Source organism: Gymnoscopelus microlampas (genome assembly GCF_963454915.1).
Source record: "Gymnoscopelus microlampas genome assembly, chromosome: 19".
NCBI classification, from domain to species: domain Eukaryota; kingdom Metazoa; phylum Chordata; class Actinopteri; order Myctophiformes; family Myctophidae; genus Gymnoscopelus; species Gymnoscopelus microlampas.
Window position 1 is genome coordinate 35,496,581 of NC_139956.1, and position 12,914 is coordinate 35,509,494.

The 12,914-nt window shown below is 41.2% G+C and overlaps 1 protein-coding gene across 1 annotated transcript; it reads right to left on the reverse strand.

The window, feature by feature from the left end:
* Nucleotides 1-1,696: 1,696 nt before the first annotated feature.
* Nucleotides 1,697-9,255, reverse strand: LOC311035045 (histone H2A.Z). The gene is made up of 5 exons (XM_084043124.1): nt 9,142-9,255; nt 7,860-7,937; nt 6,571-6,684; nt 4,678-4,807; nt 1,697-3,535 (listed from the first exon to the last, which is right to left on the reverse strand). Exons 1-5 carry the CDS (start codon nt 9,142-9,144, stop codon nt 3,474-3,476), a joined length of 387 nt encoding a protein of 128 aa, XP_083899250.1. The 5' UTR covers nt 9,145-9,255; the 3' UTR covers nt 1,697-3,473.
* Between the last annotated feature and the right edge of the window lie 3,659 nt (nt 9,256-12,914).

The following is a 12,914-nucleotide window of genomic DNA, read 5'->3' on the forward strand; positions in this document are numbered from 1 at the left end:
AACGTTGCTGTGCAGACAAACCTCCTATCTCCATATTTTAACTTTTTGTGTTATTTTTTTCGTAAATTAAAGTAGTTCGCCCCCAAAAAATGACTTATTTTCTATCAATTACACATCCCATGAAGCATTGAATTCATGGAGTTTTTTTGTTGTTTTTGTAGCATTCCTGGGCCAACATCTCCATGAATTCAATGCTTCATGGTGTGTGTAATTGATAGAAAAAAAAACATATTTTTTTTGGGTGAACTACTCCTTTAACGCCCTACTTGATCATACAACAGCGTCACACAAAAGCATCAAAAGTAGCTGATCTACTTGTAGATCTGCTACTTTTGATGCTTTTGCAAATTTTGAATTTGAATCCTGAAAAGTAGGCCTAAGTTTTGGTCATATGAGGTTTCCACCTCAGAGAGGATAACCAAGCCCTCCATAACGCCCAGTTCCGTCCCCTGGATTAATGACACATTTCTGACACATTGAAGTACCAGAAGAGATGCCTGCTTATAGGACAACTGCTGTGTATATTGCTCATCATCCTATAGTCACTGTTGATTGACTGTATTGTATATAGTCCGTTTATCCACTAGCGTAGGCTAGTTGATGATTGTCTTTATCTATACAGTATTTTTAATCATGGAGGATAGATGCACTACTGGTGTATGTGTGCGCGCAGCACTATACTGTATATATCGTTGCTGTCAGGCAGAAACTGTATCTCCAAATTTCAACTGTTTTTGTAATCTATACTTCATTATACAAGTGTCCCACAAAAGTAGTGAAAATAGCAGATCTACAAGCTCAATGTTTCTGCCTGACATCTCGATATAAATATATAGTCATATCTATCCACCTAGAGTATCGTTCTATGAAGCTGCTGCAGTCTACCGACTTATTTTTTTTACAGGCAGTGATAAAGCCTCCACATAACCTACTGTTGTTATCCAGTGCTTTTGAAACCTGTTATTTCATAGGACCCCCAGGGGTCCATTTGTACACTGTTAGAACTGTAAGGGAGCCACTCAAGGACTATTGGACCCCACTTTGACAACCTCTGCCTTAGAAAGCTTTGTGCATTATTTCTTTTGGCTGGGGGCTTGTGTTTCATATCTGTAGGCTATGGGGTTGTAGTGCCATCTAGTGGATGCTTCAAATGTTCTCAGCCAACCACCAACCATCTACACTGCAATATTTTAGTAAATACATTCAATAATTATTTAAGGCAGACATGGGTAATTCTCTCATCTTGATTACAGGTCCAGTAGGACCCCCATTTTTTTTTTTTAAAGAGAGAGAAGTTGGAGTTTATGTGAACATGCAGGTACATCATGATCAGACCTAAATTTAGCCTTCAATAGCTTGTTTAGCCAAGAAATGACTGGATATCACAGGTTTTGTAGCAACTTGTGTGTGAAATATATATTTTTGGCTCATCATTTATAATAAAATGCAAAAAAGTGCCCAGAAATACGAGGTGCCCACTGCTACATTATCTTGATCATCAATTTAAACAAACGATTGTACTGTTGCAACTACATTTGTCTGAGGGACCGGAACTACGATTTGTTTACTCCTGTACACAAGATGTAAGTATTTAGTGATAACATTGGAGACTTGAAATAAGCAGAATACATTTTCATGCCATCGTTGAAGACTTGTACATTTAAGGTAGATGTGAATGAACAAGACAACATTCCAGTGGCTGCCCAGCTTTTATTGAGGAATTAAAACACAGTCATGTACAATAAGTGTTTCATCAGATCAGAACTCCAAGACCTGAACATGCCATGTCGTGCATAACTTGCATGTGAACCGTAATGTCCAATTTACACTCCGTAAAAGAGTGCCCTGCAACCAAAATAGCCGATCTACAAGCACACGACTCCCAGAATCAAAGCCCAACACAGCATTCTAATAAAAATCATTTTCAAATTTCCCCTACACACATTCCTTATCCCTTTTCTAATCTTAACCCCAATCTTAAAACTCAGGCCTCGAATGCTACAACCTCAAGCACGAAGTGTGGTGGATGGAAAGACCCACGTACTAGGAGGACTGGACTTCCGACTAAGAGACCGTTGAGGACTAGGAAAGGTTTAAGACACTGCTGATCGAGTCATGTCTGGGGAAATGGCATCTCCTTGTCCACGTCAACACATTTATCTCATGGCTGTTAAGACTATGAACATTGAGCACTACTGTGAAGAGACAGACATGAGGGAGACTGTGGGACAGATGCCTGCTTGGACACTACCGTCTGAAGTTGTGTCTCTAAAAGCTGGGAATCATGGTCAACCTGCAGACCTCAAAGAGGAAGCCATAACAGGACACCACCGGGATCCAACTACACGTGTGACATCTGCGGCCGAGTTGCTGTGTCACAGCATTGGTCTTTTCAGTCACAACGCTAAATAAAACCCAAACTCCCAGGCACAAGAAACCCACCCATGGTCTTCAGAGACTGCGATGCAGATGAACCTTGACACCCCCCCCCCGGCCCCGCTACCTTAAACCCTCAACCTGTGAGCTTGTAGATCGGCTATTTTTGGTAACTACTGCCATAGGACGAGGTATCAATCGGGCTCGAGTAGCCTACAACGAACAACAGTACATCCATATCACCTAAAAATGTAATCCCGGTTGCGTGATATCACCACATGGTTACCGGCGTCCAACATTCTCCTTGTAAACAAAATTAAAACCATGACCAAAAAGTGTTCACGCCCGAGTAACTCTAGTAAAAACATTGCAACCGAAGACAGCGGCTCAGACAGGCGACTTGAATGAAAATACCATTTATGAGCAACGTGACAAAACCCGTCAATGTGCAATACTGCAGAACATTAAAAAACACAATGTATGGGAACGCCACAAAAACATGTTTTTTGCCCCTCGCCCTCCCCATCCTGAGGAAAACGCGTCATGAAACAGAAATAACTGCACAGTCCAAAGGCAAGCAGCTATGGCAGCACCCAAGGAACCTAATGCTGCTGCCACTAAGAAACCACCTCTACAACAGTCTAGATTTCAAGGCCTTGTACTGTACAAACGGAGCCAGATCCAAATCGACATTTAAGGGACCATTTGGTTCAATTAGTAAGAACCCAGAGGGTCCTTAGACCCCTCCCCACCGGTCTACAGGTAGGACTGTGCAAGTTATTCCATCATTCCAACATTAAGAACACAGTTTCAAGCAGAACATAAGTTTAGTAACATCACCAATAAAACAAATCAACCAATGAGCTTCTCTGAAGCCACTTTTAAATTAAAAAAATAGTACCCCAGGGTGAGTAAGATAAGATGGGAGCTCAAACAGACACTCTTCAGCTCCTGAAAGGTGTACAACTGTACTTAAAAACATCAGTGCAACATCATGACTGGAAAAAAGGCAGTCACTGTCGGAGGAGGATGAAGAGAATTATTCAGAAAATGAAACGTTGAGATGGCAAACGCTCTCCACACGGCACTGCCATTGGTTATACGGTCTTCTGCTGTCCCTTCTTCCCAATCAGTGACTTGTGGATGTGGGGGATGACACCTGTAAAAAAGAAACACACAGAATGCATGAGTGTGATGGAATAAAGCTAAATAAAACATCATGACTGAAACGTTTGTTAGAATACTTCTTTTAGGCATCATCGTTCTAAACCTTATGTTCTTGCTGTTCTACAGACAGCCAACCAGTTGAATAAATTATAGATTGAGGCTTTAAAATGTGCTTTTTAAGAAATACCCGAGAACATTAGGGTTTATGGAAGACGCTACTTAGTTTGAACACTTCAAATACTCTTTATTCGAGACTAATGACCAGATGAAATGAAAATAGCCGATCTACAAGATCACAGTGTAGATTGGCTATTTTAGGTGCTTCCATAGACATGCTGGCTTCTATGGAATCCACATGACTGAGATCAGTCGTGGCTGACTTGGGCGACTGAGAAACACATCGGAATTGTGGGCTGATACAGACGTTTAAAATAAGATTTCAATTTGGCCGTTACTCAGATGTTTTGTTTATAACTTGTCATTCATTAGCCCTTTTGTGTCAAGCAAACTGATAAAAATTGATATGAGAAATATGTCACATAAAGCACATTTATGAAACCTAAACATCAGCCAATGTATGTGAATGTCATCTTATCACAAATAAATCATATTTATGAAACATAAACCGGCCAATGGCATCTGTGAATGTCATCTTATCGCAAATAAATCATGTTTATGAAACATAAACCGGCCAATGGCATCTGTGAATGTCATCTTATTTGGCAGGCAACAAGGCAAGTAATGGCTGATTCCAATATACAGCCAATTCATCGGTGCATCCGAAGACATCTCATAAACATAGGTATAACAGAACAGTTCTTGGGGTTTGTCTCCTCAACATTGTTGCACTTGCAACAAATGGTTAATAGTAAATAAAACTCTAATGTAATGCAGCCATTACACACACACGTGCCTTTGTTGGGTGCTGTGAACATGGTTTTCCATCTCATCATTTACAAATATTTATCAGTAAGAGTGTATAGTGTTGCATATAGGGGTGCATATGGGGGATGTTTAAATAACTAGCAGTTAAGTTTGTGACACCCACCAGCACATTTTAATACAAGGCACTGTGTACATCCTGCCGTGTGATAAAACACAGCCAGAGCAGGTTTTCCACTGAACAATACTTACCACCACCGGCGATAGTGGCCTTGATGAGCGAGTCTAGCTCCTCGTCTCCTCTGATGGCCAGCTGCAAGTGGCGTGGGGTGATACGCTTCACCTTCAGGTCCTTGGACGCGTTCCCTGCCAGCTCCAGAACCTGAGAGGTCACCAAAATAAAGCACCGGTAAATTTCAGATCACACAGTGCAAAGGACCACCGGCTTCGAATGCTATCAATGCATTGAAGGGAGATTATCATGTTTTATCAGACCATTGAATGGGCAAGTAGGCGATATACTGACCTTCCCACGATTTATCAGACCATTCATTGGGCGTCCCCACAACATGATTTACGATTCTGTGCCTATCAGTACATAACTTAACGGCGCTGAGTAGGCTCAAGCGAACGCCACAACGTTCGGGACGGCAACTCGCTCGCTCTAGTGCGCCCGCTGGTCCCTCACGTGGTTCCAGTTTGCTTGAGACTGCACGCCGCCGTCATGGTCCGAAACCAAAACCAAACTTTTCAAGTCAAGTCGTGCAAGGACAGGATTCTAGGGGCGTGTACTGAAATGGAGGCCCAAGTTATACTAGCAACTATGACTATGCATTGCAGACCAAAAATAGCCGATCGACAAGCTCACAAGGTGCCGGATGAGATGCTTGTGTACATCTGGGCCATTTTGTTGTGTACAACAGAGTATAAATTAGTCTTATCTGTTGAACATAAGCTGAAAGATCACTCAACACAAAAGAGACCAAGTGGGCTCATATACTGCATGTATGACATGTGATATTTAAGAGTAAGTATTTTCGCACCATTGTTTTGTTATCATGTTCTGTTTGTGCAGCACGCGATCAAGATTTTGAGCCACATAAATTAAATGAGAACCGCAGGCTTAAAAAATATATATCTACTTTCAATCATGCAGGCCTTGAATGAGTTGCACATCTGGTCCTAGCTTAGTCATAGTTAGAAAAATCCTGGGTTTTTTATATTGTAGATTGGGTTCCCAGAGATAGAAACCCATCATGGGGGGTTATGTGGCCTGTTGCATATCGTCTGTCGGGTGGAAACCTGATCTGTCCAAAACTGTTACTTTTCAGGAATCAAATGTGGCAAAAGTAGCAGCTAGACAAGCTCAAAACGCTTCGCGTGGTTTTTCGAGGCTGTAGATCTGCTACTTTTGTGGTATGATCAAGTAGGGCATTGATTTACACAAAAAAAAAGCACAAAAAGTTATAAAATATGGAGATAAGGTTTCGGCCCGACAACGCTAGCAAACTGGAGGCACTTCAAATATCCTATAACAAAACCACAAGGCCCTCAACAACCAGGCCCCCCGCTACAGCTCTACTCGTCAAACGGCACGCCCCCTCCCACTCCCTCAGGTCGGGTGATGCCAACCTCCTGGACGCCCTCCGGACAAATAAGCAAACCTGGGGTGACGGGGCCTTCTCGACGGCTGCCCCCTCCTCACTGTGGAACTCACATCAGAGCTGCCCCCACCATGTTTAAGGCATTAAGACCTGAGACTATTCTTAAAAATGTTTTCTAAATGCTAACAGGTTTTAAAAATCAAGGTTTTTCAAAAATAGCAGATCTACAAGCTCATAGCGCGGCACTCGGTGCCGCGCTATGAGCTTGTATATCTGCTATTTTTGAATAGCCAAAGAAATCTAAAGTGGCACAGATGCGTTCCAGGTATTAATGGGTTAAAACCACTCAAAAACCCACCTTTTCAGACTCGCATTCCCTACATAAAACCCCAACCTTTTGTTTACCTTTCCTTTATAGTTTTAACCTTTTTAACTAGTTTGTTCTAATGAAGTTTTTATATCTGCTCTGTAAAGAGACTTTGAGTACCTAGAAAAGCGCTATATAAATCGTTATGTATTATTTATATCACGTTCCATGTACCTCAGCAGTGAGGTATTCAAGAATAGCAGCACTGTACACAGCGGCTGTGGCCCCCACTCTGCCATGGCTGGTGGTCCTGGACTTGAGGTGTCTGTGGATACGACCCACGGGAAACTAATAAAAGGAGACAAAAGGAAACATTACAATTTAGGCAATCTAGAGTGACTTGCAGTACGTATGGTTAACACGAGGTAATCCAGCAAATGCATAGAAATAGTGATCTAGGATCATAGGTAACCCAAGAACCCATTATCAGCCTACACCAGGGGTCTTCAACAGGGGGTCCGGGACCCCTAGGGGGTCCTCAGAGTTACTACAGGGGGTCCACCAAATTTTTGTGTGATAATATATATATTTTTTCCCTTAACCACTTGAACCCTAGCATCCCTTTTCTAATATAAGGAGAAGTTCACCAAAAAATAGCAGATCTACAAGCTCACAACGCCTCGCGCTGCGAGGCGTTGTGAGCTTGTAGATCGGCTATTTTTTGGCAAAGCGGTGTTTGGTGTAGAGGGAAAAAAGAGCAGACCAAGTAAACGAAAAAAGTTAAATCTGAAACACAATTTCATACAATATAGAGGGGGTCCCTGCTTCATCTCTCTCAGCTAGGGGGTCCTTGGCCTAAAAAGGTTGAAGATCCCTAGTCTACACTTTAGACTGACAGGACTAAGACTAAATATATTGACAATTTCGTCAACTAGTAAAAACTAGGCTGAAATGTTAGTGAGGGACTAGTGGAGAAGAGATCCAGTAGAACAAAAACATTTTATGTTTGGTTGCCCTCGGGTGTTGCACTCTGAAAATAGCAGATTTTCAGATGACTCACAACGCGTCGGGAGCTTGTAGATCTGCTATTTTCAGCATGCAACCAAGTGTAAAATCGGGCATTACGACGGCATCAAGGCACGCTTAGTCGACAGATTTAGTCGACTAAAACCTGATGATATTTTGTACTAAAACCAAAACATTTCAGATGACTAAAACTAAAGGAATTTTATTCAAAAGACTATGACTTAAACTAGATCAAAATCAACACCGATTGAAACTATACAAACTACAGGATGCCAGGTCAACAAATGAACCTGCATCAGTCTACAATAACATGCCATCTAAGATCAATGAAACAAAAGAGTTAAACTCAGTACTACAGCGTGGCTTCTTCCCGACTTTTAACAGATATTCAAGGAGCTCTTGTCGTCATTTGATGGAAGCTTTTTTTTAAAGAATCGACAGTAAACCAACAATGGTTGCATCATCATTTATTGAAAACAAAAAGAAGAAAACCTAACCTGTAGTCCTGCCCTCTGGGAGCGAGAGATGGCCTTGGTCTTAGTCTTCCCAGAGTCTTTACCTGCCTTGCCACCAGCCTGAAAACAATGAGAAACATTAGAAAACACTGCTTCTCAAACTTTTTCATGTCAACTAAGGACCCCCAAATTGATTATGTATTTAGCCGCGGACCCCCCAGCTCCATCAGAAAATGCTTTGAACTAGTGACCACCAGATGAGATGAAGATTTGTGGGAGATTTTTTGTTTGTTTTTAAATCCAAACAATTGAGATTTTTCTAAAAAAAAAAATATATATATATCTGCCAACGTGTAAAATATGGGTAAAGTGGTTAAATTAATGCGAGAAAACAGCCAAACTAGCAGATCTACAAACCCACGAACGCAGTCGCAATGCAATGTGTCCTCGGCTTGTAGACAGGCATGCAAACAGCCCCGAGGTGAAAAAGGTGACAACATGTTGTTTTCTTTCGGGTCAGGTGTCACACAATTGCCCTATTTGGGTTCAAAAAGGTGACTGTAGCTGAAAAGTGACACTTTTGCATGCCTGTGTAGATCTGCCTTTTTTTTTTAATGCAACCAATGTTGCATAAGTAACAACATGCCCTAAAACAAAGACGCCAGGTTTAAAGTAGTTATTACATAAAGGTAACGTTAGCCTGTGTTTTTAGCCATCAACCTGATCAATACTTTCTACACAGTGGCTTTAAAGCATCAGTGTTGCCAGGTTTTGCGAGAGAAATAAGCAATTGGGTCTATGAAAACAAGCCCAAAAAGAAATTACTATCAAAGGCCAAATGGGCACTTTAAGCCTGATATACACAGCAGATCTACAAGCTGACAAGCTGACACTGTTGATCTGACATTTAAAAAAATCTTGGGAGAAAGTGAAAAATGTGGAATATTTTCTGTAACATTTGAAGAAAGAATTTGAAGAAATTTGGTAATGCGTTCCATGGCACACAATGTTATTCAGATGGGGGGGGTCCACGGACACATATATATATTAATCTGGGGAGGGGGTCCTTGACATGAACCACTGGTTTAAACTACATTTAAGGAAGCAAGGCCATATTTACAAGCAACTTAACAGAAAAAAACAAGCCCAAAGTCGCTTAAAATAAGCAGACGTGGCAACGCTGTTAGCATTCCCATGCTAACATAGCAGCTAACGATAGCAGTGCCGAGCCGGCTGTTCATTTTAAAGGACTGTTTGAGTGAGAGGAGTGTTCTATCCGAGCGTTATCAACCAATAACCTTCAACACAAAAAGGAGAGACTCACCATATTTAAAAACAAAGATAGTAATAATAATAATAATAACAGTATTGGTGGTTGTTGTATCTTCTTCTCTTCAGGTGAAATGCTCTGGTTTTAAACTGCGTTCTAGACCCGCCCACTACGCTGTGGAATTTATACGCTTCCTCCTCTTCCGGGGAAGCGGAGAGCCAATCAGGTGTCGCGTTCTGTCTTCTTTGGCGTGGCGTTGTCCCAGTGGCTTCTGGGTAATGTAGTTCGGTGCTTCACACAATCCCTGTTTTCATTTCATGACATCATGGATGGACCCCCAAGTTTGTTTGATATCGTTGTGTAGCAGTAGTAGGCCCTGGAGGCCAAGGGGTTTCAAACCTTTCAGGCTGCGACCCCCCAATAATTATATAATAATGTTTTAACTGGGAACCCCCCAAAATAATCATATTTGAACTGGGGACCCCCCACCCTGACAAGCACTTCGAATTGTAGGCATTACGTTTAGTTTGACTCGGTTCCACAGGTGTTGTGAGCTTGTAGATCGGCTATTTCACAATATTTGCCTCTTTCTTATGTAATATTTGACAATTTGGCCAATCTGGGGTATTGCCTATTAGTTTGTGTTGGCCAGTGCGCTTAGTGCTATGTTTACGAACGCACCCTAAAGGTCATTAAATGACCCTGGGGCTCTTGGTTCATATTCATTTTTGATGAATTTTAGCTTTTTGGGTCCACACCATCACACACAGCACATACTGAAGATTTAAAACATCATCTGACTGAAAATTGTAGGCTATGGTACATGCACTTTTACTGTAAAATTCCTACTTAGTAAATATTCAATGTTCTTAAAACATGAATTGCAAAAAATAAATAAAGTTTGTCTATTTGGCTATTAGAGGAGATCCATAGCTCAATTTGGGGGTCCTTCACACGAAGATGTTTGTTTGTGTTGAGTGATATAATTTTTTTTAAATGACCTGAATAATATTGGCATAATGTCGTGGTTGTAAATTAACTACCAAATAACAGTAATGGTGATAAAACAGCAATGATGAAGGTTTACTCGTATTTTTTAGCATTACAATCCTGAACATAATTAAAATATCTACAATAATAAAACAAATAATTTTTTATCATTAGAAGTGAGCACAGTTTTCCTGTAGCTTCATGATCTCTCTAAAAGTTACACAACACACTGACACAACTGTCCATTACACCAAAAAGTTAAATAAAAGTTAAATAATAAAGAATAATTCATAGAAAGGACAGATTGATTGAGCCAAAATGTATCAATCAAAAGATCTGAGTGCATGCGCGCGTGCATGCATGCGTATGTGTGGATTCAACAAGTCATTACATCTATCTACTGGAGGGGGCAACTTTGATGATGGAGAGGGCCACTATATTTCCACACTCACTCCAGAGGGCCACATTGCATATACTGTCTCTCGGTATCTTAACTTTTTTCGCCACTCTATGTCACACAAAAGTATATGTCAGTGTGTTGACATAATACATTCTGTATTTAGATCCACATTTTGTTAAAGGCACTTTGTTCAAACTGAATAAATATGTCATTACACTTAACCATACTTTTATTTTAAGTGATAATACCACAAACAGAGTTTGATTATTGTCTTCACAAGCACTGGGAAGAGACAATATATATCTCATATGTATGTTATGAACTGTGGAGAAACACCCATACAGGCCTGTAGGCCAGACTCCTTCCTGAAATCAAAAGGAAATGAGATTTCCCGAGGGAGGGGTTTACCAGGCTACCTGGTACCCCCCTAAGGACCCCTGGGGGTCGCCGGACCCCACTTTGAGAGCCAATGCTCTACAGCAGTACAGAAAGTCAATGTTAGGAGCCTCCTGTCAAAATGACAAAAGCTAACTTTATTAATCCTAAGAATCCATAAGAACAATGTTGATGTTGTTAACACGTTGTTAATCTATTCTACATGCTAATCTATCAAAACCATAGCTCAATGGTTAATTCATTCATCGTGGAGTTCCAGGCGGTGCCTCCAGGCTCCAGCGGGACGTACTGTAAGAGCTAACCGCGTCACTTTTGTGATGCGCAGTGGCCCCAAATAGGCCGCGCTCACCACATTTCCTACCCGGAAGAAGGGGTGAATTTTCTTCATGCGTTGGGTGAGCAACTCAATGCAAGTGGATGGGAGGGGATTTCGGATGCCCTCTCTATTATTTTTGAGTGCATGGTGCCAACCACTCCTATATCTGACTTTGTCCGTGTGTCCGTCCGTATGTATGTATGTCCAATAAACAAACATTGATGACAACATCAATACGGGGCTCATCAAAGGCACCACTCTCTTCACACAGGGTGTGATTTTTAGCTGCGCTAGCCGAGAGCGGATCCTGCTCTATACCTGACTTTGTCCGTGTTCACCGTCAACGTTCTGATTGGTCAGACCCGTCAACGTTCTGATTGGTCAGACCCGTCAACAAAGTGATTGGTCAAGCTTCACGTGACATATGGCTATAAACACATTATAAACACATATCGATGACATAATGTATCAAAGGTGCCGCTACCTTCACACAGGGTGTGATTTTTAACTCTATGAGCAGCACACAGAGAAAAACTCAATGGCGCCCCCTGTAAGAGGCAATGGCGGCGCCCTGGAGAAGGCCAGGAATAAGGTGAATACAGCCAGTAACCGACAGTGCAGCTTTTAAGTGCTCATAAATTCTTAGAGTTTGGTTGTGTAGCCTGATGATGGTTGCAGGCCAAAAGGACATCAATATCCTACTTAAAGACTTACAAAAACTGCATCATACTGACTATAAAATGTACGTGCACACTATTATAGGTTATTACGGTTAAAGGCCCTAGACCTCTACATGCCTGAAACTTGCTTAAAGGAGTAGTTCACCCAAAAAAAAATACTTATTTTATATCAATTACACACCCCATGAAGGCTTGAATTCATGGAGTTTTTTTTTGTTTTTGTCGCATTCCTAAGCCAATATTTTAATGACCGGCGGAAAGATGCTAATGTCTCAGGTAGGAAACCCAATCACGGTGCAGGGTTAGGGGGGTACAATGGTGGCCAATCACAGCGCAGGGTTGGGGGGGTGCAATGGATGTCGATATCCAAACCTCACATATAGGGGCGGTTGCACCGCCCAAAAATCTCCATCAATTCAAGGCTTCACGGGTTGTGTATTTGATAGAAAATAAGTGTTTTTTTGGGTGAACTACTCCTTTAAAATCCATATAAACAAATACAGGGACACTTACATCTTCACATGTACATTTAATTTAACAAGTACCAGTATAGTTATTGCAAATAAATAGAGCTGGTTTTGATTTCCCCTAGGATCATAAAAGGTCTATCTAAAAATATGAATTCCTGTATACATTGTTGAAACTATGTATGTCATACTGCTTGTGTAATGCTACCTGTTAAGTGCTTTTCACACATGGAGTGACACAATCCTGCCATAGTGGCAAAATCCTGCCAAGGTTTTTAAATAAAAAACCTTGAGAGAGAGAGAGAGAGAGAGAGAGAGAGAGAGAGAGAGAGAGAGAGAGAGAGAGAGAGAGAGAGAGAGTTTTTGATTGATTGATGTACTTTATTTAGTAAGACATGAGAGCATCAGTACATGGAAGAACAAATTCACAATACAAGGTCTACTAAACTGGGAGTCTCATTAAGCACTAAGCTTGTTTAAGATGAGAACCCCATGCACACAAATCATGATGACATATAAGAGACAGACAGATATACACACTACTATACAGAATGTCATACAATCAGCTTACAGGTTAT